General features: G+C 39.6%; 1 protein-coding gene and 1 long non-coding RNA gene across 2 annotated transcripts; one reads left to right on the forward strand and one right to left on the reverse strand.

Annotated features, from left to right (window-relative positions):
* Positions 1-782: 782 nt before the first annotated feature.
* Positions 783-16,629, forward strand: ltn1 (listerin E3 ubiquitin protein ligase 1). The gene is made up of 32 exons (XM_044370581.1): positions 783-933; positions 1,130-1,336; positions 1,506-1,604; positions 3,814-4,044; positions 4,147-4,199; positions 4,318-4,498; positions 4,829-5,002; positions 5,134-5,324; positions 5,708-5,855; positions 5,945-6,202; positions 6,386-6,697; positions 7,024-7,242; positions 7,396-7,437; positions 7,537-7,726; positions 7,873-8,112; positions 8,198-8,351; positions 8,528-8,678; positions 8,840-9,050; positions 9,163-9,319; positions 9,657-9,770; positions 9,888-10,015; positions 10,107-10,242; positions 10,374-10,518; positions 12,491-12,704; positions 13,053-13,290; positions 13,517-13,594; positions 13,750-13,936; positions 14,148-14,313; positions 14,410-14,630; positions 15,161-15,355; positions 15,454-15,621; positions 15,804-16,629. Exons 1-32 carry the CDS (start codon positions 892-894, stop codon positions 15,864-15,866), a joined length of 5,313 nt encoding a protein of 1,770 aa, XP_044226516.1. The 5' UTR covers positions 783-891; the 3' UTR covers positions 15,867-16,629.
* On the reverse strand, positions 16,238-19,307 carry LOC122995374. The gene is made up of 2 exons (XR_006406787.1): positions 18,537-19,307; positions 16,238-16,930 (listed from the first exon to the last, which is right to left on the reverse strand). It is a non-coding gene; the product is annotated as an uncharacterized LOC122995374 (long non-coding RNA).
* Between the last annotated feature and the right edge of the window lie 8,072 nt (positions 19,308-27,379).

Consider the following 27,379-nt stretch of genomic DNA (forward strand, 5'->3'; position numbering starts at 1 on the left):
GCCACTAAAAAGTGCTTCAAACCCCTGAATTACACCAGTTTCCTCTTTAGTAGCAGGATACTGTAGATTCAGGAACAAACAAGCTGACACACTTCCTTACATTAAGCTATATTATTGTGTTTCAAGTCTCTTTTGAATGGATGTGTCCATTAAACTGATCTTGTACACATCTGTACATTTATTGAATGCATTTTTCAAAAATTTGTAAGCCATTATTGAATTTGAATGAGGGACACATTTTTGTCATACTTACCCTGTTGATTCTGAATAATCCAGAGCCGCACTCTTAACTGACATAAGTGTAACTAAATAAATAAATGTGTAAACTGAATGTAGACATGTAGAAAAAAATAAATAAATAAATAAAAGTAGAAATGCATAAATAAATAAATAAATGTAGAAATAAATGTATAGAAATGGATAAATTAAGAAATGAAGAAATGAAGAAATATATAAATAAATAAATGAATAAAACATGGCAATACATAAATACATGTATGTATGAATAAATGTATAAATGCATAAATAAATAAATAAAAGGTTATTTATGGAAATGAAAGAAAATACATCCAAGACATTAATTTATTCATGTCCTTTTTCATCAGGAAACTGTATTTATTTTTAATTGATTTAACTATTGAAGTGTTTATCTCTGTTTATTTAGTTGTTAATTTGTTTGTTCATGTTTATGTTTGTACTCACAGGTAACTTTTACACAAAAACAATGTTGTGTACAGGTTCGTGAAGATGCTACTTTATTTTGAAAGTTGTAGACAGGAAGTCTTCAGTTCCGGAACTTCTTCGGTTTTCACTCACAGCATCAACACTTCCAGCGCTACTAAGTACTACGTTACCATAGGAAACTGAAACTTTAAATGTTCATACGTACCCATGGGGGGTAAGAATAAACAGCGAACTAAAGGAAATGTTCGGGTAAGTACACATTTCTGTAATGTACAGTGTTAAAATAACACGGCTAGCTACAAACGAGCACAAGCTAAACGTTAAACAGCTAACGTTAAGTTAACTTACGCGTGACTGCTGTCAACCGTTTCATAACCAACGACTCTTCTGTCTCGCTAACGTGACTGTTCCTCTCTGTAACGACACATTTTTGTCCCAATTCTAGCCATCCAGTAGCGGCCGGGCTGCTGAGGTGTTGGCTCGGGAAGGTGGTGTTATCCCGGGCTTTGTGGGCTTTGACTCCACGGTTACTTCAGAGTTGAGTTATGTCCCAGCTGTCCACGGCGCGGAGGAGATAGACAACCTGGTAGATGCTGATTTCCGCCTAGTGCTCCGGAAACTCTCCAAAAGAGATGGAGTCACCAGACTGAAAGTGAGTTTAAACCTCAACTTCAACTTTTAATTGTCTTTCCGCTACTGGGGCGAAAAGCACGCACAAAGTTAAAATACAGTGTGCAAATCTTTCATTGGGTATGTTGAAGTCACCCAGGCTGTGTCTATGGTCGAGGTTTGTGTGTATTGATACTGTGTACACTTTCCAGGCTGTGCAGGACTTTGGGTCCATGTGTCAGGAACGCGATGCTGAAGATGTTAAAGGGGTCCTGCCATACTGGCCGAGGATTTACTGCAAGATATCAGTGGTAAGCTGGTCATTCACCACATGTTCATGAAGTTATTTACTTGTATTCTTTTGCTTCAGTGTCACATTATTTTTAACATTTTGGAAATGGTACATCTTTAATAGGAGTGGATATCACCACTGATCTCCCGATTCAATTTTGATTTAGAAAATCCAGAATCAATTAATTTCGATTTGATTCAATTCAATATAATTTGATTCTTGATTCAGTTACATCAGATAAATGCTAATATGGCAGAAAATGCTTCCCACTTTATCTTGGGAACCTAAAATGTCTTCTACATTTATAGTGGTATGAAAAAGTTTAGGCACCCCTGACAATTTCCATTATTTTCATTTATAAATCATTGGGTGTTTGGATCAGCAATTTCATTTTGATCAATCAAATAACTGATGGACCCAGCATTATTTCAGTTGTGAAATGAGGTTTATTGGATTAACAGAAAATGTGCAATATGCATCAAAACAAAGGTGCATAAATTTGGGCACTCCAACAGAAAAATCACATTAATATTTAGTCGAGCCTCCCTTTGCAAAAATAACAGCCTCTAGACGCTTCCTATAGCCTGTAATGAGTGTCTGGATTCTGGATGAAGGTATTTAGGACCTTTCCTCCTTACAAAACACCTCCAGTTCACTTAGATTTGATGGTTGCCAAGCATGGACAGTGCCCATCAAATCATCCCACAGATTTTCAATGATATTCATGTCTGGGGGCTGGGATGGCCATTCCAGAACATTGTATTTGTTCCTCTGCATGAATTCCTGAGTACATTTTGAGCAGTGTTTTGGGTTGTTGTCTTGTTGAAATATCCAGCCCCGGCGTAACTTCAACTTTGTGACTGACTCTTGAACATTATTCTCAAGAATCCGCTGATAATGAGTGGAATCCATGCGACCCTCAACTTTAACAAGATTCCCAATACTGGCACTGGCCACACAGCCCCACAGCATGATGGAACCTCTACCAAATTTTACTGTGGGTAGCAAGTGTTTTTCTTGGAATGCTGTGTTCTTTCGCCTCCATGCATAACGCCCCTTGTTATGAACAAATAACTCAATCTTATTTTCATTAGTCCGCAGGACCTTATTCCAAAATGAAGCTGGCTTGTCCAAATGTGCTTTTGCATACCTCAAGCGACTCTGTTTGTGGCGTGTGTGCAGAAAAGGCTTCTTCCGTATCACTCTCCCATACAGCTTCTCCCTGTGCAAAGTGCGCTGAATTGTTGAACGATGCGCAGTGACACCATCTGCCGCAAGATGATGTTGTAGGTCTTTGGAGGTGGTCTGTGGGTTGTCTTTGACCATTCTCACCATCCTTCGCCTTTGCCTCTCCGAAATATTTCTTGGCCTGCCACTTCTGGCCTTAACAAGAACCGTGCCTGTGGTCTTCCATTTCCTCACTATGTTCCTCACAGTGGAAACTGACAGCTGAAATCTCTGAGATAGCTTTTTGTAGCCTTCCCCTAACCCATAATGTTGAACAATCTTTGTTTTCAGGTCATGTGAGAGTTGTTTTGAGGACCCCATGTTGCCACTCTTCAGAGGAGAGTCAAAGAGAAGAACAACTTGCAATTGGCCACCTTAAATACCTTTTCTCATGATTTGATGCACCTGGCTATGAAGTTCAAGACTTAATGATCTCACCAAACCAATTTTGTGCTCCAATTAATCAGTCTGATTTAATTTCATACAACTTAATATTGCTACACTAAAAATCTTTGTCTGGAAAATACCCCAGTACTCAGCTTTTATTAGAAAATGAATGGCATGCCAATGTGATAATTTTCTGTGAAGACAGAGTAAATTATTATGCAGCCTCAGAGGGGTGCCTAAACTTTTTCATACCACTGTAACAAGTAAGCAACACAGTTTCACTGTCCTATAACATCACAGGCTGAATTGTTAACACGTTTCAGTAGAATCCAAATGCTGTTCAGTCAACTTCCCTAGCTTCACATCTCATAGCCAGAGATAATATCCTGTAAAGAAACACGAACCGAGAGCTCAGAGCAATTAATTGGAATTAAAAAAAAAAAAAATCCAGCCCTAATCTTTAATGCATACATTACTACTCAGATTTTACAATTATCTTCCCTGGAACCACATTCAAATTAAGAATAGTATTTCAGTGTGACTTGAAATATGTGTCTGTGTCTGTGTTTGAGGTGGATCCACATTAAGTGAATTTTGTCTTTTTTGTTTACCAGGACTATGATCGCCGCATCAGGGAGGCCACCCAGCAGGCCTTTGAGCAGCTGGTGCTGAAAGTACGTCGCAGCTTGGCCCCATTTCTGAAGAGCTTGATGGGCCACTGGATTCTGTCCCAGTGTGACACCTACACACCTGCAGCTTCTGCTGCATGCCAGGCCTTCCAGGCTGCCTTCTCACCAGCCAAACAGCCCGAGGCGCTCAGCTTTTGCAAAGATGAGATACTGAATGTGAGTAGTTGTGGTGGTTTTAATGAGGATGAGGTAAATTGCACTGTAATCTAATGAGCTAATCTTAACACCAAAATTGTTGTCTTAATCATTTTATTACAGGTTCTTCAAGATGTTTTGTTAAAGGAAACTGCAGACACACTGAGCGATCCACAGTAAGTTAACAGTTTGTCTTATTATATTGTTCATGTCCATTCCTCTCACTGTGTTGGCACAAGGATAATATATTCTTTCAGAGTCTTTAGTGAGGCAGTGTTTCTCTCTGTTCTTTAGAAGTGTGACAGAAGAAGAGAGAGAAGCCAAATATGTGCGCATGCTGACCAGCTCTCTGCTGGGGGTGAAGAGACTGCTTTCCCTGCTGCCCCAGGATGACAGGGTGGCCCTGGAGCAAAGACTATCTCATCTTGTTACCTCTGGGAAGTTCTGGAAATACAGCAAACACAAGACACCACAGGTACCAGCATTGAATAAGACTGCTCTGCTTATAACAGAGGTTGGAATACGTAGGCATATAACAAAGCAATACATGAATGTTCATTTGTCACAAGCACATAATGTAGTTTCACTTAAATCAAATATAATATAATATATTGAATGTTTTTCTTCCACTTTGAATTTCCATACTTACATTTGACAGTAACATGAAATTATACCTTAAGTCCTGCATGCGAAGTTGAATTATATTTGTTTATGTGCTGACTGTCATCTGATATACGTGCATTCATCTGTTTTGAGAAAGTTAGTTCCCTATTTTTTTTTTTTTTTAATTTGTGTTTCTCCACAGGTGCGAGGGGCATTTTTCGAGATGGTATGCGCTCTGTGTGAGTTAACTCCAGGACTTGTCCAGGCTGAAGCAGCACGATTCTGCCCTGCGGTTCTCCTCAGCATTGATGACACAGATCCTGTAGTGCTGCCTCCTGTGTGGGAAGCTGTTCTTCATGTTGTGTCTACAATCCCTGTAAGCTATATGTCTTGGTCATTAAGTGCATCTACACATTCATACAGTAGGTTTGTAGGTGATGCATTTTTGTTAATCCACTTTATTTTAAAGTTGCATCTAATCTTACATTTTTCTGTTCCAATTTCCAGGACTGCTGGACACATGTGAATGCTAAGAAGGGCGTATTACCTAAACTTTGGGCTCTATTAAGAGAGGGTGGCAAAGGCATGGCTAAAGCACTCCACCCCAATTTAATGCCGCTCCTCAGCAAACTGCCCCAGCAGGTCACGGATCCAACCTTGGACTTCTACACCACTTTCTTCACTTCTCTCATACACGGGTAATTTGTTTTTGTGTGTGTGTATACTTGGGCGGGGTGATAATTCAATATTATCATGTATAAAATTTCAAGGGAACCATATTGTGATGATAAGCACATATCGTATTATCTTTTTAATCTATGCAAATTTTAATCATAAACTAAAAAAATTAGTAAATTGAGCCTTTGTATTACAACTTTGAAGAATTTTCCTAGTGGAACACAGTTCATTGGGCAATAATTTGATTATTTTGTATGTGATTTTTGCCTACAATTGCCGTACCATCTATACTGACATAAAGTAATACATGTATTATTCTTGTCAACATCATGATGTGGATTTCAACCATATCAGAATTCATGTATCACACTCTATAACATTAGTGTCTGTGTGTTTGTTTCAGTCTGTCCAGTGAGCGTGCAGCAACAAGCCCATCAGAGAGTGCAGTTATAGTGACTTCTGCTGTTGAGTGCTTGAGGTACTGCATACTGCACAATACGGAAGAGGAGGATGATCAGAGAAGAATACGGAACATGCTTATTTCACAGCAGGTTAGATCGCACATACTTTTTTCTATCATGTCAAATCTACTAAGAAGTCCCTACCTTTCTGACATTGTTTTGTTGTTTGTTTTTTGCAGCTCTTACCACTACTAGAAAGAGCTCTTGAAAATCCCTCCCTTCAGAATAGCCCTCTTTTCCTTTTGGTCACTGAACTGCTCGTTTCATGGGAGAAGAGGGCAGGTATACATAGTGGGAGCGAAGCTAATGAGAGCAAAGATGTCTTTCAAGGACTCCTGGCAGACTTCTGGGAGGGTCTTGGTCTTCTTTTTGTGCGTTACGCAGACAACGAGGAAGCAGATCCACAGGCTTTGGAAGGAGTAGCCACCTTGCTGCAGGTGAGTTTGGTTTTGGGGAATATCTGGTTCAGATATACCCCACTGAATTCTCCATGTTGACACTGAGGATACAGCAAATCAATATGGCTGTCAGAGCCATTAATGTTTTAAAAAAGTGACCAAGGAGAAACAGAAAAAATAATCCCTAAATAAATCCATTCTCACTTTCTTTGATGTCTTCAGGTGATGCGTTACCCTGAGAGAGTAAACAGAAAACAAGTCCAGAAGAAGAAATCTGTCAAGATCTGTTTGTCTAAGACAGAATTAAATGAAGGAACTGGAGTCGAGGGTGATGGTGTTGAGAAGCCAGTTCAGACGGTGTCGGACCTTGTGAATGAGAAAGCATTCGGATCCCCACAGACCCAACATTTTGAGGATGTAGTGTGCCAGCTGGCACAACTGTGCCTGGTGCATGTGAATGAGAAAAACTCAGAGAGACATCTTGTTTTCCTCTCTCTACTCCTGCGGTCTTTTCACACACCCAGGGTCTTCAGTGTAAGTCTTGACAATTACAGATAAAAGTATATTTCAGTGTCAGTCATTTTTTATCTTTAAGCCTCATCAATTTGTCTTTGTAATGGCCAAATCTGTAAAAAATATATACAACTGAAAGGGATGAGTTCAGTATAAAAACTTGTGATATGCTTTGAAAAATTGTTGGCAGTAATGTTAAATATCGGCAGTTTTTAATGTGTGAGCTTAAAGATGCAAACACACTGGCATGGCCCTTTGAAATCAATAATGGAAAACACTAAGGCTTTAACAAGGTTTTACAATTCTTTAACGCAATTGACTTTTTCCCTAAACTATAATTGTTTTAGAAATTGGTGGAATCGGATGATAAAATAACAACGGACGGTGAGCAGAGGGACGAGGTGAATTTGAACAACCCAGCGATGCAGTTCCTGCTGGAGCGAGTGGTGGTGTGGCTGGCTGAGAAGGGGCGCAGTGACACAGAGCACCTGGTGGAGATGGTTTTCAGCTCTCTCTACTGCTGCAGCCAGCAAGAGACCACCCGCATCCTCAACCACATCACCACGGTAACATAAAATCTTGATGTCAAAACATACTACCTCATGTTGTTTCATGTTTCTGATGTGAAGCGTGATGATCCCTCTTGTGTTGTAGGATTATCTCTAATTTATGTGTTGTCTTTTTTGCTGCAATTCATGCTCTTCACTCTTTTTTTATAGATGAATCTACAGTGGGGAATTATCCTGCAAGTCATACAGAGGGTATGTGTTGTTCTACTTACACAGACAGTGTGTTATCTACCTATACATCAAATTTACACTATAATAAATGTCTATGCTACTTTTTATTCATCCTGTCAGGCATGTGCAGATCCAGAGACTCTGAAGAGCTGTAGGGATTGGCTGAAAGGTTCAGTTCTGGGCGAGCAACTCTTAGGACTGACTAAGGAGCTGTGCAAGATGGGACGCAATTCTTCCAGTTCTTCCTCTTCTGCTAGCAGCCCCAGTTGGACTCTTATCAGCCTAGTCCTCTCTCAGCACCACAACAATGGTGAATAAACTCTCTCTCACACACACAGTGGCCGTTATATTTGTCATTGTTGAGGAAAATACATTTTTGCTGAACTCTGAATGCACATGGAGTTTATCATTCTCCCAACTGTATAATCATCTTTTTTATTTGTGTTACATGCACAGAACCTCTGATAGGGGAGGTGTACATGGAGAAGATCTTGGAGAAGCTCCACGCCACTCTGTCTGAGACTAAGAGTCTGTCAGATGCAGGCAATATGGAGCCACTCGTCTCCTTTATCTGTGATGTGGCCTCCACATTCTTCTCTTCTGTACAAGACTGTCTTCTACTACAGTCTGCTGAGGAACTTTTGCTCACTGTTTTCCAGCTCACAGCCCAAGATCAAACACACACTCACCTTTCTGGTAGGTACTTACAAAGTGCATATATACATATACTCGTACTTGACATCCTTGCTAAATAACTAATTTGTGTCTATTGCTTTGAAAGATTCACTTTTAGAGAAGCTGAAGAAAGCGTGTGTAGCCGGGGTCCAGTCATTGGTCCAACACTCTGAATATGAGGCCAATGAAGGTGGTTTCCTGCACAGAGCAGCTCTTTGGGTGACGAACCAACTACTCACTGTCTCTCTGGACATTAAAAGGTAACTAAACACTCCCTTCTCATGTAGTGTTTAAAACCCCAAGCTGGATTGTCAATTATCCTTCCTCAACTTTGGGCCTGTTCAGTGTGTTTGAATCGTTGACACTATATTTACGAATCTGTCTAAGGCTTTGTTGTGGTTTTAGGTAACTCAGGCTTCTTGGTGTTATGTTTTAGTCTACAGGTTCTGGTTCTGGCTGTACAGAGCATAGTAGAGACAATCATCTCTGTTTGCGATCAAGACTCCCACCTCCTTGTCCAGTTCTTTACCTATTTGACACCCAGCCAGACAGGATGGACAAGAATAAGACAGGCCTTACCTCCCCAGGTGAGCCAGCCAATTCATTGTCCTTACTTCAGTTACTACCATATTGGTCACGATGAACTTATCTAGCACTGCAGTCAGCTGTGAAACGATTCTGCTGTAATTAAATCTTGCATACACTTGACATTCATATGTGGTAATTCCCCTTCATCTGTCCTTCGCAGTGGGTCAAGACCCCTTTACTGGCCAGCCGTCATCGAGGAGTTTGTGAAAAACCCTCCATGGATATCTGGAAGTGTAAGGTGTCAAACAGATTACCAGCCCACCTATGTGCCTGTGCCCTATTAGGGAGGGTGATCCGGACTGCTGCATTCATACCTTGTGACCAAAAGAAGGCAAAGTGTCCTTCACACCTGCCAAACATTAAGTACACAGGTAAACAAACAGGAAATGCTCTATTTTCTTCACTGACTTTGTTGTTTTTCATTCTCTCTGCAATCTATGACACTGTTTAATATGTCTGTATATGTATGCTTTTGTTTGGCAGTTGCAGAATTGCTGTATGCTCTGCAGTGGTGTAAGGAGGTAGAGTACAGCCCTACTATAGTGTCTGCCTATCACAGCCTGCTGACTGACTGGGGGTTGTCAGAAGGACTGCACGGCCAGGTTCCAATAACAGACCTGCTGGAGACACTCTACTCAAGGTGAGGTTCACTGATTGATTTCTGACTAACAAGAAATTAATTTAGTTCTTGGCAGAGTAAGTGGAAACAAACCTATAATAATATTCTACATGGAGCCTCCTCCAAAGACATGGGTGTGATTAATTTGTTGGACTATACATTATCTGGCAGTCAATAAAAATTGTTTATTACAAAAAACAAACTGTGAAGAGGGAGTATGAAAATTGATTCTGGAAGCCATATCTTGAATAAATGTATCAGCTTTTGAAGAAACAAGACAACAGAAGTCAGAAGGTATTGCCAGGCCATGATTTGAACGATACCCACTGAATATACTGTGTACTGTGTTACCCTGTAGGTCAGTAGAGCTTGGAGGTCTTTGGTCCCTGACTTTAGAAGAATACATTGACACCAACAACTTGGAAGCCACTCACAGTGCAAGCTTGAGGAAGCTCTACGGCAGTGCAGATAGGTGAGTACTTTATTTTGTTAATAATCATTTTAAATACTTTTGATTTCACAATTAAAGCTGATGTGTGGCCACTCTTACTGCTGTGTTAAATATTGAAAATGTTCTGTGTTTGGTCAGTTTGTTCCCAGTGTCTCAAAGCAAACTGAGCACACTCCAGGTACTCTGCCCCACCATGACCAAAGAAGACAGAGAGACTCTCGTAGCTCTGGCTACTTCTGGAATAATCAACTGGCAAGAGAATGACAGTGAGAATACACACATAAACACATACAAATGCATAAATGGGACATGTTGGACTTAACCAAGCAAATGATAATGTTGGGCTTTGTGTCACAGATGTGTATGGGTGTCTGGCGGTGCTGCTGTGCTGTCTACAAGCCGATACACAAGTAGAAGAGGAGGTTTTGCAGGCTATCCTGGCCACTGTGATGGAGTGGAGGAACAGCAAGGAGGACTGGTTCCTCTTTAGCAGGTAATCACAGAATACCATTCAAACATTAACACACTGTGTTTTCCTGTATTATATCTCTTTTAAGATATAATGTAATATTTTTAGATAGTTCCTACTGACGTAACTACATTTTTCACATCTTTGTATTTCAGTGACCTGTCTCAAGCAGTTACAGAACAGTTGAATCTTACTGTGGAGATGATGCGTTTCCTGTCATGGCTGGTGACTCATTGTCCAACGGTTCTCGGGGGCAGCCAGTGGGACTTCTTGCTCTGCTCTATGTTAGCCTGGTTGGAGGTGAGAGAGAGTTAAGAAACTATTGTTGTTTGTTGTTTTATTAGGATCCCCATTAGCTGCCAATTTAATGACCGCTAGTCTTCCTGGGGTCCTTGCAAGAAAAAATGTACAACAGAACACAAATATAGAGTATAATTAATGATAAATTAAAATAAGAAAAGAAGTTGTTAAAAATAATGATAAAATAAAAAAAGCATGAGAGGTTTTAAATTCCTGCTGACTTTGAAGACTTAGCACAGCATTAAATTTACAGTTTACCCATTCATGATGATAATGAAAATAAAAAATAAAAACAAGAATCTAAAAAAAAAAAGATAAATATGGAAGAAAAACAAAAACATAAAAACAACAGTTAATCATTTGGTCACCTGCAACAATTCACTTTTCAGTATCTTTTTAAATCTATGTTTATTCTGTACTAGCCTTGTGGATGCTGGTAGCTTGTTCCAATTGAATATAGCTCTACAGCGTACTGTAGATTTTGAATTATTATTTCTAGGTCAAGGACGTACCAGGTCGCCACCTAGTGCCTGTCTGGTGAAATAAGTTTGACTGTTTTGTATATAGACTAATTGATCAGCTAAAAATGTAGGATTCCTTGAGGATAAAACCTTCCTAAAAAAATGAGAGAAGGCTTACACCGAGTCTGTATTCAACTGTCAGCCATGAGAGGCGTTTATGCATAACAGTCACATTTGTTCTATATGAGCATTGAAGAACTACCCTGGCAGTTCTGTTTTGTGTCAATTGAAGTTTGTGAAGCTCCTTCTGTGATGCTGATGACCATATGAACAGTATTCTAGATGTGACAAAACAAGTGACTGTACTACCTGATTAAGAATGGAAGCGGGTATATATGTAACACATTTCTCTGCCATAGCAATACCTTTACCCATTTTAGCCACTATATCATCAATATGAGCTAAGGGTGCAACAGATCACAAAACTCACGGTTCGGATCGTATCACGGATTGTATCATTTTTCGGATCAGCAAAAAAAAAGAGGAGGAGACAAAACTTTGTATTCCATATATTCTGTAAAACACTTATAGCAAGGAACTTTTGCCCATGGTCTTAAATGCATGCCTCAAGCATGCCTCGGGTTTTCATCTCCGATACATCCCAGTTCTCACCTCTTTCTTCTGTGATTCCGTCAACTAAGAGGTTATTTCTCCTTGACTGGTTCTCGATGAAGTCCAATTTTGTGAGCATCATGTCCAGTTCCTCCTTTGATTTTGTTATGTCAGTTTCGAGCAGCTTCAATTTTGTTTCCATTTCTTCATGCACAGTTGTCACATGTCCACTTTGTCTCGGGTGTTTTCCAAGCTGGATTTCACACCCTGAACATCTGTGATGACATCATCCAGCCTTTTGTTAGTACCTTCGATGATCACCTGTACAAAACATTTAAAGTTTTCCTGCTGTTGTTGTAACATCTCTTTATAAAAGTCTCTCTCTGCTTAAACATCTGGGATATCATGGTCATTGTTACAGGTGTTTCATCTTCTGGTGGGGATGCCTTTGTATGTTTGGGAGGCATGGTGTTTCTTACCCCAATTTATCACCTGGTCCTTGTAGGCTGAATTTTTGGCCTGAGGCCAATGTTGTCAGAGGCCCAGAGAATTGAAATAAATTGCAGTTCCAATAGTCTCAGCTTTAATAAACAAGTTGTTGTAAAGTCTTCTTATTTCAGGTAAAAGGAGTGAGTTAGAGACTAGAGACAGTTACAGAGTAATTCCTCCAATAGCTGGTTAGGATTCAGCAGTGAAGGCACTGAAGCAGGGTGGATACCTGCCACAGTGCGTTGAACTCTTGAACTCAGGTCTTGTGGTAGTCAGAGTACGCATTGTGTTACTCTGCTGCCCACTAATAAAGGTTTTGGCAATACATGTACACCAACTGTAGTTCTTTACGTCTTGCATCTGCTGTCCCTCATTGTCTTCGACTTCGCTTTGCTTGCTTCCAATCTCAGACTGCCAGTGAGAATGTGAGCAGTCTGTGGAACCCATGGGTGCAGCTGTTCGTGTGTGAGAACACTATACTAATAGTGGAGCTGAATGAGTTCTTCTCATCATCCTCACCCGATGTAATGGAGAAGCTGCCGTCAGAACTGGCGGGTGAATGGAGAGACTTCTTCGTAGAAGGAATCTACAATTTGCTGTTGCCTCTGCCTATCAGTATCACAGGTACGTGTGTTAGCTTTATTCTAGGAGGTTATGACACAGTCCTTGGGAAACAACTCTGCTCTGAAAAGTAAAGCACCAAAAGAAGGTAAAAAGTGCTTTTCATTGAGCATATCACCAGGTAATAAGGTAGTTGCTAAATGGAGAGCATTTAGTAAAAAATAATGTAGTCTAATACAACAGCCCTGCAAGAAATCTTACTTTCATGAGGGTTATAATTTTCAGTTTTTGTTGGTCCAACTTTACAGTCATTTTGTTTGGAGACTTAGTAACGCAATACAATTCAAAGTCAACACAAACTTGTGATTTCATGAGTCATAGTGCTTTTGTCTGTTTGCTGTCTAAATGCAGATGCCTTCACTGAACCGGACGACCCTGTGTTTCCTCTGGCGGCACTGCAGTCAGTCAGTGTGGCTCTGACTTATGTGCCTACGCAGCAGCTGAACCAAAACTCCCTGCCAGCACGATTCATAGCAGACCAGAAGACAAACCTGCCAGAGCCCCTTCAGACACTCCTCAACACCTTCTGCCCTCTGCTATTGTTTAAGGCCAGGCCCCTGCAAATCACTGTCTACTACATGTTAGAAAAGTAAGGAATTAGTTTAAGAGTGTGTATCATTGTACATGGTTGCAAATATAGGTAACTTTCTCTTAAATTAACCGAAAAATATCTTAAAATTCTGCTAAGAAGTGTGTCGTAATTAAGGTGTTACACCTATCCTGAGATCCCTGGGAATGATCATGCCATACTTACCATACGAGTAATGGCTTATAAAACTAAGAAACATGTATATACTTGCATCTTGTCAATTTAGAGTCATGCCTCAGCTGCCCGCATGTGATGGAGAAGGAGACAGCAACAAGCCTGATGATGATAGAGATGAGCCGTGTCTGTAAGTAAAATAGGGAGTCTATTACTGTGGAGTTTTCACATATGTAATAATCACTAGTTTCTAGGTTTTGTCACAAGGTATACAAAAATCCTTCTGACTTCATATAGGTGATGTATTTAAATAATTCTTACAGTTTGGTTTATTTTTGTGTTCAGCTCTCCACCAGCCTCTCTGATGGCCATCCTATCAACCTGTGAGGAGCTGTGTGATAGCATCCTGGCGGGGCTTCAAGTAGGAGAGTTTGCAGTGGTCCAGCCTCTCAGTGTAGAGTACTCCTGCATCCTGGGGTATTTGCTGGCCTGGAAGCTACTACTCATCTTTTTCAAATCCTCACCCTCCCATGTGAGTCATGACAAATCCTGGTCCAAGATGATCAGATATTTTGTACAACATGGTCGATTGTTCCTGGTTGTGACTTTGAAGTTTGAGTGTGTGAGAGTGTGTACAAGCAAATAGATTTATACGTTCCATGGAGAGTGCTGCTTTGATGTGAAAGAAGAGTTATGTTGATATCAAAGTACTGTCACAATATTGACTTCTGTTTTATCTCTAGCTGCGTGCCCATTATGCCCAGTATCTTAAGAGAAGCTGCTCTCTTAACAAGCTCCTCCTTCATCTTTTCAAACTGATGCCTGAGAACCCCGTCTACCCAGGCCAGGGGTCAGACTCAAAGGAGACCAAAACCTTCTTTACAGAGAGCCCGTCTCTGGCTGTTGAAGGTAAGAACAGCACACACACACATCTACACAATATCCGTACATGGCCGTGAAATGTAAACAAGCTTAAATTTCCCCTGTTGTGTTTCTTGCCTGCAGAAAGTGAGAGTGTTGAGTGGGAGCTCCCTCACCTGGCATGCAGTGTGTACTACAGCACAGTGCAGGACCTGCCTGCTATGGTGCGGCTGTGGTGGAATAGCCAGGAGAAGAGAGTGAGCGCAGCTGTGGAGAAGTTCACCATTAAATATGTCAGCCCTGTTCTGTCAGCCCAAGAGATCTCATCTGTCCAGTCCAGCACTCAGATGTTTGACAGCATGACTGTAAGTTAGCAAGTACATTGGTCTCTTTGTGTATCTACAACTTTTAATAGTTTTCGGTTTACTCTGGGTTCTTGTTGTTGTGAAATAATCATTTTGTAGACTTAAAAATTTGTTAAATTTAAACGAAACATTCATTGTTTTTTTTAGGTCTTAGGTTTTTCAGGTATTTTTGTTTTTTAAATTTATCTATATTTTCTGTTAATTTTTTATTTATCTCTGCATTCCTCCTATAAAATCAGAGCCTGGTTTCCACATAGATTATCTCCAGGAAACTGCACAAAAGTTAACAGGGGTAATAACCATTTAAGTTGAACAAATCCTGTGGTGCAGCACCTGCATCCCATTTGCAATATAATGATGCAGTAACAATGGATCCTTTTTAATTTGAAATACATTAACTTTTATTGGGGGATAATGCATTCAGTTCATCAAGTGTGATCCTCGCACTTGATTGTTAAGTAGTATTTGACTGAAAGAGTCCCCGTGGCACAGGCGAGCGGAGTGTTTATTTATTTATCTTATTGCCCCAGGTGAAGGCCCGCTCAGCAGCGCGGGAGGTGATTGCTACCTATTCTGTGGATGATATCTTCATCGAGTTGGTGATTCAGCTGCCTCAGAATTACCCTCTAGGCTCTATCACTGTAGAGAGTGGGAGGCGTGTGGGTGTTGCTGTACAGCAGTGGAGGAACTGGATGCTGCAACTGAGCACCTACCTCACACATCAGGTAGAAATGCAACACAAAGACACAGTGGATATAAACATGGTACGTAGGCAATGTTCCTCAACCTGTAGCCTGATTATAATGTGTGTTTGTGTGTTCAGAATGGCAGTATAATGGAGGGCCTGGCTCTGTGGAAGAACAACGTGGATAAGCGTTTTGAGGGAATAGAGGATTGTATGATCTGCTTCTCTGTTATCCATGGCTCCAACTATTCCCTGCCCAAGAAGGCTTGTCGCACCTGCAAAAAGAAATTCCACTCAGCATGTCTGGTGAGTTATATATGTCAACAACATATTATACCCAGTGGTTGGCTGTCAAGATTTTTAGTGCCTGTGCATGTTAGCTATTTACATAAATAAACCCACCACTGATATGATATAGTGATTTTTTTTTTTAAATGTTTTTTTAACATTTGTTGTTACACTGACATATTTTTCTCATCTTTCTACAGTACAAATGGTTTACTTCCAGCAATAAGTCCACCTGTCCACTGTGCAGAGAAACCTTTTTCTAACACAGTCTGTTGGCCATGGCTGAAAGGTTGACAGATGGATTTGCAACATCAAAAGTCTTCAATCAAACTGAAATGGATCCGATTGTGATTACATGCAAAAAGTTATTTAGAAACCCATCTATGGTAAAGTTCAATGTCTTAGATCAATACAAACACTGAAATTCTCTGTGAGGCTTCTCTGACTGAAATGGCAGGCATAGTTTGGTTTGGACAAAGTCTGAACTAAAGTACAGTAAAATCTAGTAAATATAATTTGGGGACTTTTATGTTCATATTCAGCGGTAGTGTGGGTTGATAAGCTGTCAACAGTTTGTTTTTGCCAGTGCTTCACTGTATATGTGCAGTATTGAGTTTTAATATTTTTTGTGGACTTAAATTTTTTTTAATTTTTGAAACATCCAGCTGTGTAGAGGCCAAGTCACAAAGTTGGGAAAACCAAAGCTGGTCAGCCTGTTGAATTGAGTAATTTTACAAACAAACAAACAGCAAAAAAAAAGGATAAAAGTAATGGAATGTCCAAGACACATTTCGCAACTATTTCCTAATATTTAGGAGTGTAAAGAGATTATGTCTGATTAGTGACATGACTTATACCATTGTGACATGGTTAGAACTTCTTTTGGGAGGTTTTTAATTTCAAAATGCAGAAGTTCACAAATATCAAAACCTAATAATATGTGTCTTCCCCTGTGCCTGCATATAGAGCTGTAAATGATGCTGGAAACTAAATAAAATACAACTGGATGGATATTAACAAATTCAATTTGTTTTTGAATCAGCTGTCAGTATAGGGGTCAGCTGAGTAAACAAATATACACTCAGGAGTGTAAGCCATGTTCCACTTTGCTAACATAACATCCCCCATCTACAAGCAGGTTGTTCAACATATGAAAATGTAAACAGAATGATACTACTTATTGGAATTAAGATCTATGATTGAGGCACTTACAACCTTGAAAGGGCATCTGCAAATGCATTATCTTTGCTATGTATGTCGGATGTCCAGGTAAAAGCCCTGCGAAAACAAACTCCATCTCACTAGGCGGTGGTTGGAGTTTTTCATCCTGTGGAGGTAGAAAATTAATCTTGTGTGTCAACATGAACTCATCTGCTAAAACAGCAGCTTTATAAATCATTGTCGTTTTTTTGCTCATTTATATATGTACAAACAACGTCAGGCAGACAATTCTTAAAGTCCTCAAGCAATCTTTCTAAGATCTTTAGTTTGTACCTTCTGGGACTTTCACCATCTACTAAAAAGGGTCCCTTTTTCTTTAGCAAACTCAACACAAGTTTGAGTGTTGAGCCTGAGGCTTCTAAAGCAGTAAGCCTCAGGAATGAGCTCATAGGTTCTTAATATGGCACCTTTAACTGTCTCATAATCCTCGCTTTCCTCAATGCTTAAAGCAGTAAAAGCGTCCTGCACTTTTCCTACCAAAACACTCTGCAAAAGCAATGTCCAGGCATGCTTAGGCCACTTTGAAATTGTAGCCACACGTTTAAAATGAGGGAAGTACTTTTCAACATCTTTCTCTACAAAGGGAGGAAACAATCGAATGTTTAACTGCATCAAACCCAGATAGCTCAAACTTAGTAGGGCTCACTGGAGCAGCATGCTTGAGGTCCAGTTCTTAAAGGAAATGCTCATGTTCTGAATGCATTTGCTTCTTTTAGTAGCCATTCCCTTTGCTTATCTTACAATTGCAATTCTTGTAAGGCCATTTCTTTTAACCTCAACCCAATGGCCGCATTGGACATTTGTACTTTTGAGATACTGGTGAAGGTGCGGGCTTGAGTATACCATTTTCAGTTAGAATAGCCTTAAAAGCTTCTTTAATCTCTCTTAGACGTTTCTCACTGCTGGCAATCTCGAAGTCATAATGACTGGCAAGTTTTAGGAGCTGATCTTTAGTGAATTGCTCAAGCAACTCCTCTGAGGGTGCACTAACAAAGTCATTAAGTGTTGCCATACTAGATAACTTTACTACATCTAAATAAACAATTAGCTGCAAATGAAACTAGTATGCAAACTATTATGTACAGTGCACACAGCACAAAGTGTCCAATACCACAAAAGCAGCAAAATCACAAATGCTCTCTCTACCTAATGGCTACCAAAACCATAAGCACAAAAGAAGAACTAGAAATGACCCATCAAGCTACTAATGTAGCGCAGAATATTACCTAAACAAATATTAACCAAATGGAAACTGCTGGTTATCAATGTCTAAGGCAACTACAAACTCTGAACTAGTCTACACAAAGTCAAGTTACACACCACCACTTGACAGAACAAAAGCTGCATAACACACAAAGTTAGGATCATGGACACATTACCACAATTGTACCCGCTAATTAGAGCACTAACTTCAACTCACCTAACTTATAGAGTCACCCACTAGTGAGTACAGCGAGCAAGCCCCTTGAGTGCACTGACAATTAAAAGCAAGCCCCCAGTACCTGCCTAACTTTTACCAAAGTCTAAACATCTTCTGATGCATCCACCTAGAGTTACCTCAAAAATAAAAAAGGCACAAAAAAAACAAATGAGCGAACTGATGGAAGGACGGATTTCTCAATGCAGCTGGCACACTCTCTAACTAACAAGGGAGATCACTGGTAAACTCAATAAGTCAATAGCACTCAGAACTGTACCCACAATATACTCACCAGGAGGGAAAAGAACAAAGCAGCCCACAGCCGCAGAGCTAAGCAGCACATCAAACAAACCAAGGCCTAGGGGAAAAACATCAAAACTCCTCCGGATCTACTTTATCCTGGACGAGCCCCCAGTATGTCACGACCCTGGCTCAAGGGAAGAAACACAGAGTCAAACAACACCTATGATTTGCAAAGCAAAGTTTATTGCAAACAAAAGATACAGAAAGTGGTGGCTGGTAGCACTGCTGCTGATCCTGGCTGCAATGTGTGTGTGAGAGAGAGAGAGAGAGAGTGGGTTGGGCTTGAAAGGCTTTTAGACCAGCTAACAGGTGCCAGGAATCAGGGCATGATGGGAGGAGAGGTTCCAGATTACCTTGAAAATACAAAGGACACAGCAGTATTGAACATAACAAATGATATAGCAAAGAAAAGAGTAATGTCAAAGGTTTATACATATAATGTCTATTATTATCAGTAGTTTATGGTGACATACTATATACTAGTTTGTAATGGTTCTGCGTAACAACACAAAAGCCTAACATGACCTGAAGTGCAAAGCCGAGTACAGAACGAAATACAATGCGTACATTTTCATGATGACTGACTTGTGTGATGCAGATCTATGCATATGCAGGGATTTATAAATCTGGCACAAAGGCTGCTTAATGCATATTTTTGGTTTATACATACACAGACATTTACTCTTGAATCCACAAAGTTTTATACATCTGGCCCCAGGTGTATTGTTGCGCTCATGATCATTAAATCCCTTTGCCAAAGTTAGCAGTTTACCTTATGTTAACGGAAATCATTATATAGGATATTGTAATTTCCACAGCTTAATCCTCTAAACAAAAGAAACATCCTGAAGGAGTTTATACATACACAACTTAAAGGATAAACTTAAAAGGACTTAACACACGGTTAAAGACTCAATTCCTACTGGGACTACTAGCTCTCCTTTGCTAAGAACAAACAAAAGCTATATCCCTAACCTTTGAATAATGTCTGTACTATATATTGGGACAGTCGGTTTCTGCCGTGATAATGGAATTTAGATCAACAAATATGACATTAATATTTGATATTACCTTGTCTGATACAACTGTATTCAAAGTCAACTATAATGAAACCCAAGTGCTTCCATGAACTGTTATGTTAACCTGAGCGTCTAATTACAGTTATATGGTATTCCTCTATAAATATTACTGTAAGTTAGCCTGTGCCAGTTTCCAAGAAAAGACTGTAATTAGCCTCAGCCTGTGACTACTGGCACCAGTCTCCCACACTCATTTATCTTGGGTCCACCTCCTCCTCATGTTGAATAATTTATCTGTTTAATGCAGCCTTGCTCTCATCACAGTTGTTCCTATGGACTTAATTATGACAGATTAAGCATGATCAATGAATTAATCCTTATCAGTTTGGTCTGCTGTCTATGTGTGTGCGCAAGCGTGTGTGCATTTGTAATTCATTATTGTGGTCAAAATTTGTCAATACATACAGCCCGCATCCATCATCATCTGACCTTGACCTTTTTAATAGCCATTGATCTGTTTGCCAGGCATAAATATTTATACTGAAATCCCCTTCTCTCACGAGTTTTGACACACACACACACACACACACACACACACACACACACACATACTCTCACACACACATATGCATGCACACAAATGCACACACACAGACAGCCTCAAATCTTATTGCTCATTATCTGCTTGATTAAGCAGTGGTGCAAATGTTATGAACTACAGTACAGTCCTGTGTGCTGCTTACTCTTTTCATAATATAGGTCAGTCCTAACCAGAAGATGGCAGTATCATCACAAGACACGACTGTGACAAATAAAACTTCTGTTTGAGGAGATGTTGCACACATTAACTTGGAAGAAAAAGATAAAAATTACATTTTGGGGCTCTTTAGAGAGATTAAATTACCTACAAAGATCAAATCTTCGTTGTTAAGTTTCCTGTCTCATGTTGTTTTTCAGACAAACAATTTTTCATTTCATCCAAATGACTAATAGGGAATTTCAAAAAATTAATGAAGGATCCCACAGGGATTATTAATGTGTCATCTTTAATTACTCAAATTAATTTGATGAATAAACTCAGTCACAATGCTGGAACCTATCTGATATGACAGTTGGACACTCAGTTTAAATGTTGCCAACAGACTTGACTAGGATGATATAAATAGTTTTTTTAGGGAGAAGTGCCAGTCGAGATGGGAATCTGGCATCAACCAATCTGAAAATGGCTGAAAACTAATAATAATAATAATAATAATAATAATAATAATAATAGATATTGAAAATGTAATGTCAATTTGTATACTCAAACTTAGAGATTTTGAATTTAAATAGGACATTCAATATCTACTTTGCTTTACTTTACAATAATAAGAAACTGAATTAGTTTAATAATTTAATATAACCCAAAGTGTCTTGTGCCTTGCAGAACTGGTGTTGAGCAAGTGTAGGTAATGAAGACTTAATTAATTTTGGTAAAAAAGACAATGAGGATAGATCAGATGCTCCACATGTCTCCTTTCTTAATAGTGAAAGTGCTTGAGATGCCATCCATCCATTTGCCATCCTGCTACACTGACCCATTTGCATTAAACTACTGTGCTACAAGCTAATTAGCAGACAGCCTGTCTACAACCAGTCAGTTCACTGGCCTCTCTGGCCTTCCAACCTGATTGGCGGAGGCTTGGTTACTTCGTAATTAGCCAGGCCTAGCTAGCCCTCATTTAGCTCACCCTGACCCATTTGTGAGCCTATTAGCATTCCAATCCATTTGTAGGAGGCTGGTCCCATCCCAGTCACGCCACTCTTCAACACTGCAGGCAACTGCTCAGCTCTGGCAATGGCTTTGAATTAGTCTGTGTGTGTGTGTGTGTGTGTGTGTGTGTGTGTGTGTGTGTGTGTGTGTGTGTGTGTGTGTGTGTGTGTGTGTGTGTGTGTGTGTGTGTGTGTGTGCACGGCATGTGCCTATCAGTATGAATCTGCTGATATTATTTCTATTGAAATGAATCCCACACAGTCATTTTATTTGCCTCTCTGCAGCCAGTTCTCCCTCACCTCCTCGATCTCTTTCTCAGTGCCTCTCTCTCTCATGTTCCCCGTCATATAGCATACTGTATGAAATTACACCGCATACAAATCAATATCAGAATTTGAATGTAATCCTGGGAATTTATTGAGTTAATTTATTCTAAGCTAAAGCAGGGAACTTTATAATTCTACTGAGCTATTTTCGCAACTGCGCGCACCTCAAAAGCAAAATGATCAATTTTATTAACATTTGCTGTTTTCATATTTGAAGGTAATAAACAATGATTATTGACCTCAATCTACTGGCTCATGCAGACATGCATTTTTATTAGTCATTATGGCTGGAAGAGGCTGCCTGGTCTGCCACAGTTTAAATCTGCTGTTATTACTCTGTCATCACGTACAGGGCTTTTATAGTTTTCTATTACCGCTGCAATGTTATAGCAGCGACAGAGGAAGCCAAAGACCAGGTGGCTGAGTTTGCTGTTTTCAGAAGACTGGCTTTGATTCAGAACTACTGTGAGCAGATTTAAAGAGAAAATTCTATAGTTTTAAGACTGTACTAATGAAAAAGAGCAAGTCATTGACGCTTAGAACATGCATGCTGCCATTACAACGTGTGGTAAATAAATGAAATGGCAACATTTCATCAGAATAATGGCAAATACTTGAGATGTTGATCCAGTATCATATATCAGAATCATGGCCAAACACTTTTTTTTAAAGTGCATTTGATGAAACTTATCACCCCAAGGGGCGATGCATGGCAAAGCACTATTTAAGTATTCTAAAGCACTGCCTTCGCAGTCAAGCACCGGCAGCACAAGTCTGCCTACAAATAACTCTTGCGGTGTACTTTTTTGTTTTACCCTCCAAAAAAACTTCTGTATGTAGCTTCAGTCAACCAACTCCAAAGTGGGGCCCACACTCCACATGGAAATAACAGCACATGAGAACTGTAAAAGGAATCTGAGCATGACCGAATCCTTTTAGATGTAACTAGGACAAACACATGAGTGATACTGCCTGAATATTTTAGGTTGTGTGTCCTGCACATGAGCTAAACAGAGGCAGGGAATAGGAACAGTTTATGCTTGGCACTGCTGGCGATAGCTCACTGTGAGTTCATTTTGCAGTGTTATTGTTACATAAAGTAGCAGGGATAGATCTACTGTGCACTCTTCATGACTCACAGTGCAGAGGTAGCAATTAGGTAGCAAGGGTTCAAATATGACAGACCTCTATCACACCTCATTCCCTAAATTTAGAGAAACCCACAGGCATGTCCATATATTGTACAAAATGCTCTATTTATTGTGATAGAGGGTAAGAAAATTGACTTTTATTCCCTGCAGCAAAATTTGATTTACTGTCCTATTTAAATGGCCACACTGTTTCAGACAGGTTGGTGTTTCCATAGCTAAGCTCAAGGGTGTTTAGATACATCATGCTGTAAAGTAACCAGACATTTAACATACAGCATAGAAGGCGCACTGAGAAGTGTAAAGCGCTGCACTGAGCTCACCAAAATTATTTTCTGCATCTCAATCCAACATCTTTGGCCTGTCTTGATACTTTTTTCCAAAAGTTATATTGCTCCACCGTTACTGACACAACTTTAAGAAAGCTGTTTATAAGGAGCTGACTACAAACCTTTTACAGAAATCTTTCACAATACAGGGGTTCAGTGTTTATAGCTCTAGGGATGGAAATGTTGGTCAGTTACTTCACTTAAATGTTTGAGCTTCACTGTGCAGAATGATGTATGTGCAGATTTTGACACTAGAAGGCTGCTTTCACATTCAGCTACTGAGATACATGTGAGCATGATTTGTGACATCACAATTAGTTTGGAGCCAATCCCAGTACCAGTATGCAAATTTGCAATATTGAGGAAACTTGAAGACTCCAGTGCACAAACACTAAGAATGGACTTTTCAGTGACGTAGGAGACATCTTGTATCCAGCAGTTGAACTTTTAAAATGAAAAAGAATATTTACATATTCATAGATTCTTGATTTTTAATGAGGTAGAAGGAGTAGATGTCATTTTAAGAATTTCCAACCAGGTAATTGAAGTTTTTATGGAAAAAAACATATCAGACACAAATTATTATTCATTTATTCATTCATTCATTTATTTTTGTATGTTGTAAAATAGGTCATGAGGGGATCTTTAACCTTTTTTTTTTAACATCACCATCAGGTCAAATTTGGGTTTATGACCAAATACCTTTTAAAAAAAACGACATTCCCATCGGCTTCAGCTGTACTTTTGGAGAATATCAGCATGCTTAGCAAGTACAAGCACAGACTCTTAGCCTTGTTATCTCAAAAGACAGATCTTGTGCTGAGTATCACTTCAAGAGACAAAAGTTGTCATATTTCACGTTGACATCAAGGTTGCTGTGATATCATGGCTGACATCGTTCAGAGAGATAGAGACATAAGTTTACCTCTTTTAGTTACTGGACTAGCTGTCTATTTCTGCTTCAGATGTAGTATCTCAGCAAGAAATGACTCTGGTGAGTATATCAAAATCTGATCCCGGCTGGTTCTGCTTGTCTGCATCAATCATCAGAATGGTTCAGCCGATAAACAAGTACAGAGTGTGGTATGCCCCAGTGCAGTGGCACAAACTAACTGGGAGAGCATCAGATCCTTGAAGTTTTACACAATTAGGTAAATCCTAATTGGCAATTACTTTTATTTGTAATCCTAAAGGTATTTAATGAGCTCATTTAATGGTCCCATGGAGCATGATAGAGCATGGTAATTGGTTTTTATAAGAAGTGTAAAAATCAAGGTGTGCTTGTTAGGTGGGTGGTACCACTTATTCACCAAGCCATTATGTGGCATCAAGAGAAAGTTTTCTACAAAAGATGTTTCGGAAAGAATCTTGAGTAGTAGCAGTAGTCCTTCAGATAAAAATAATAGTTTTGAAGTGAGATGTTTTGGCACTGGCAACTCTCTTCTGAATGATCATCCCCTGATGATGATGTGTTTATGTACGTCCATCTTCAAGGGTAAAACTAAAAGGTAAAAAAAAAAAAAGTCATACAGCTGCCCTTGCAGCTTTTTACAGCTGCAAAAGTGGATGTCTTACTCTCCAGTTCTAACAAGGTCAGAGCTGTCAGGAAAGAGTGAGGCCAGGGAGCTAATATACTCAGGCCAGGAGGAAGAGTCATTCCTCATACACCCAGCAGATGGAGGACTGGGGAAGAGAGGGAGAGGAGGGAGGAACAGTGTGAGACCAAGAAAAGAATGGAGATGAGTGAGCAGAACGGGAGAGGGGGGAGATTAGGACAAGTCAGACAGGGAAGACAGAGAGAAGTAGGCAGCAAGATAATGGAGAACTGGAGCAGGGAGTGGGGGATGAAGAGTGGAAAGGAAAAGAGTGAAGCTGGCTGCCCTACCCTAAAGGAGTGTTGATATGACAGTTGTCTGAGGCCAAATCTGAGGCCAACTCATTCCACTGATAAATGCCTCTGGCTTTACCAACCTTCACACTAAGGGATGCATGCAGACTACTTTCTCCCTCTTTTTCTGTGTCTGAGAGGACAACTCTTTCATAACACTTCAGTTTTAGATAAGTTATATCTGAGCCATCATTATAAACTCCCTACGGAAGTAGTCCGTTATTGGCTGATCTGAAACACAATTTATTCCCATGCTGTATTCTTACACAGCTGTTATCTTTGTGACATTAGCACGACTCAGCCATGCTAGCAGCAGTCAGCAGCACTCTTGCACACTCATATGCCCCGCTTATCATTTTTGTGTTGGATTGGATGTATTCAACTAATGGCTAATAAATAAAACTAATTAAGCTTATGATAATGGAATGATAATTCGACATCAATTACTCACCCGCTGCACAACTAGGACACTTTGGTATTTCACTGAGTCAAGAGTAAAGAGAGAGAGAGAGGGGAGAGAGAGATACCTGAAACCAATGCTGCCTATGGGCTAATACTCACATTATGTCTACATTATCTCACCGTGCAATGGAGCCATATCAAGGCTAGCAAAATAACAAGGTAATCAATTAAGTTAACCATGCAATTAAGTTAATTAATTGCTTGTATGCCCAGGAGTTTCCTGGGGCTTGTGCTGTGGACCACATTACTGCACTGGCCAGTGATTAGATTACAGAGTTAGTAATGCCATTTGAGGCTCAAGTGTGAGAGCTGCAAAGTGGAGTCCCGCTGGTTGCTGTGAGCTTCTATCTCCAAATTAACAGTATAATGCATCCGACTGCATCAGCAGCATAAATAAAGATGCTGTTTGTCAGGATACAGGTTCCAGTGGATGGAGATTCTTTCTTGAAGCTAATGTAGTATCTGTTTCGATACCGTCGTCATAAAAATAAAGATTTCATCTCAGCAGTGCAGTGTGCTTTTGTTTGCTGAGAAGGAAGTCAAGCAAAATTGCCAAGTGCATTAGATACTTTACTTACTGTGCTCAGATAAACAGCAGATGGAAACAACACAGCAGGCCTTCCTAATGCTACAGACCCAAGAAGAAATGTCATTGTTGTGACAGACAGCATTCTTTCTGTGAGCTTTTCTGTGTGAACTGTTATCCAGATTTAAAAAGCAATGGTCATATGGGAAATATAAGAGTGGGAAACTCACTCATGTATATGTATCATGTATCACCAGGGTACTAACATTCAGGGGTAAGAAATGATATACTCAACAAGTCAAATATCTATCATCAAAACAGTACAATTCAATAAAGATGTGGTAAGAAAAAACAATGCCCATACACTGGTTGGGGCCCAGTTTCACCTGACACCAGTCACAGTGTCCAATTACACATCTTTACAGCCTGTGAAATTGTTTTGGTTACCAAACCTCAGTCAAACATCTAAACTGCTGCACTGAAACTTTAGCTGTTTTTTGGTGTCACATAGTCCATTTTATTTAATGCTTTCAACTTATAATGACACAAAAGCACACGGTTTTTAATCAGTCTGGTGCCACATATTATTTGACATTTATAGCATGACTTAATTTTAGCTGTTAGTAAAAATAAAACTGGTGGAAGAACATAAAGTTTACATAATTTGTGCTGACATCACATATTCGGCATTTTGCATTTACCCTGTAATTTTTTTTATGGTTTATACTACTTGTTTGCTGTGTTTGCACTTCTTCAAAATCGTGTTGACACTAGCCAGCTCAGTAAGCATTCATCTCGATGATATTGCTGAATATGCAAATCAGAACTTAATTTGTGATTCATACTGAAACCCAAGTAAACAACCACCCCAAATCCCTCATCTGTTTATCAAGTCGTCTCACTGCCATTTTAATTCATTACAAACTGAGTCGACGTGTGGACGTTCAGCACTTTAAAAAAACAAAGAAAACAAGATGAAATAGACTCCCAGCACTGAGCTTTAACTTGCTGCTGGGGTAACATTTTAGTTCAGATATAGACCCTAATCAGGCCTCAACACAGCAGGACAAAGAAAAGGGCGTAAATAATTGAATCTGGCTATATCATATAGGCTATAAACAGGGAATCATCATCATATCTTGAATTTTGTCTGCATTTTGTATCAATAAAAGAGGGCTTAATTGAGGCCCTATGACCTGGGAAAGTATTTATTCTCTATATTTACATGTATTTTGGATCACCAAGGCATCATCCTTCTCAGCATGTTTCAAAACAATCTCTTAATCATTCATAGAGACATAATCTTTTGCCTTTAGTTCAACATTTATGTGCTTATTTAAAACCTATGTATTTGTATTTGCACATTTTCCAGAGTGAATAT

This window comes from Thunnus albacares, chromosome 13, assembly GCF_914725855.1.
Source record: "Thunnus albacares chromosome 13, fThuAlb1.1, whole genome shotgun sequence".
NCBI lineage: Eukaryota > Metazoa > Chordata > Actinopteri > Scombriformes > Scombridae > Thunnus > Thunnus albacares.

Bases quoted from the DNA above. Each gene is read 5' to 3' on its own strand.
- ltn1 (XM_044370581.1), top strand. From the start codon at position 892: ATGGGGGGTAAGAATAAACAGCGAACTAAAGGAAATGTTCGG. The intron at 7,727-7,872 runs GTGAATAAACTC...TTACATGCACAG, and splicing joins CTCTCAGCACCACAACAATG to AACCTCTGATAGGGGAGGTG. The intron at 10,243-10,373 runs GTAATCACAGAA...TTTGTATTTCAG, and splicing joins GACTGGTTCCTCTTTAGCAG to TGACCTGTCTCAAGCAGTTA.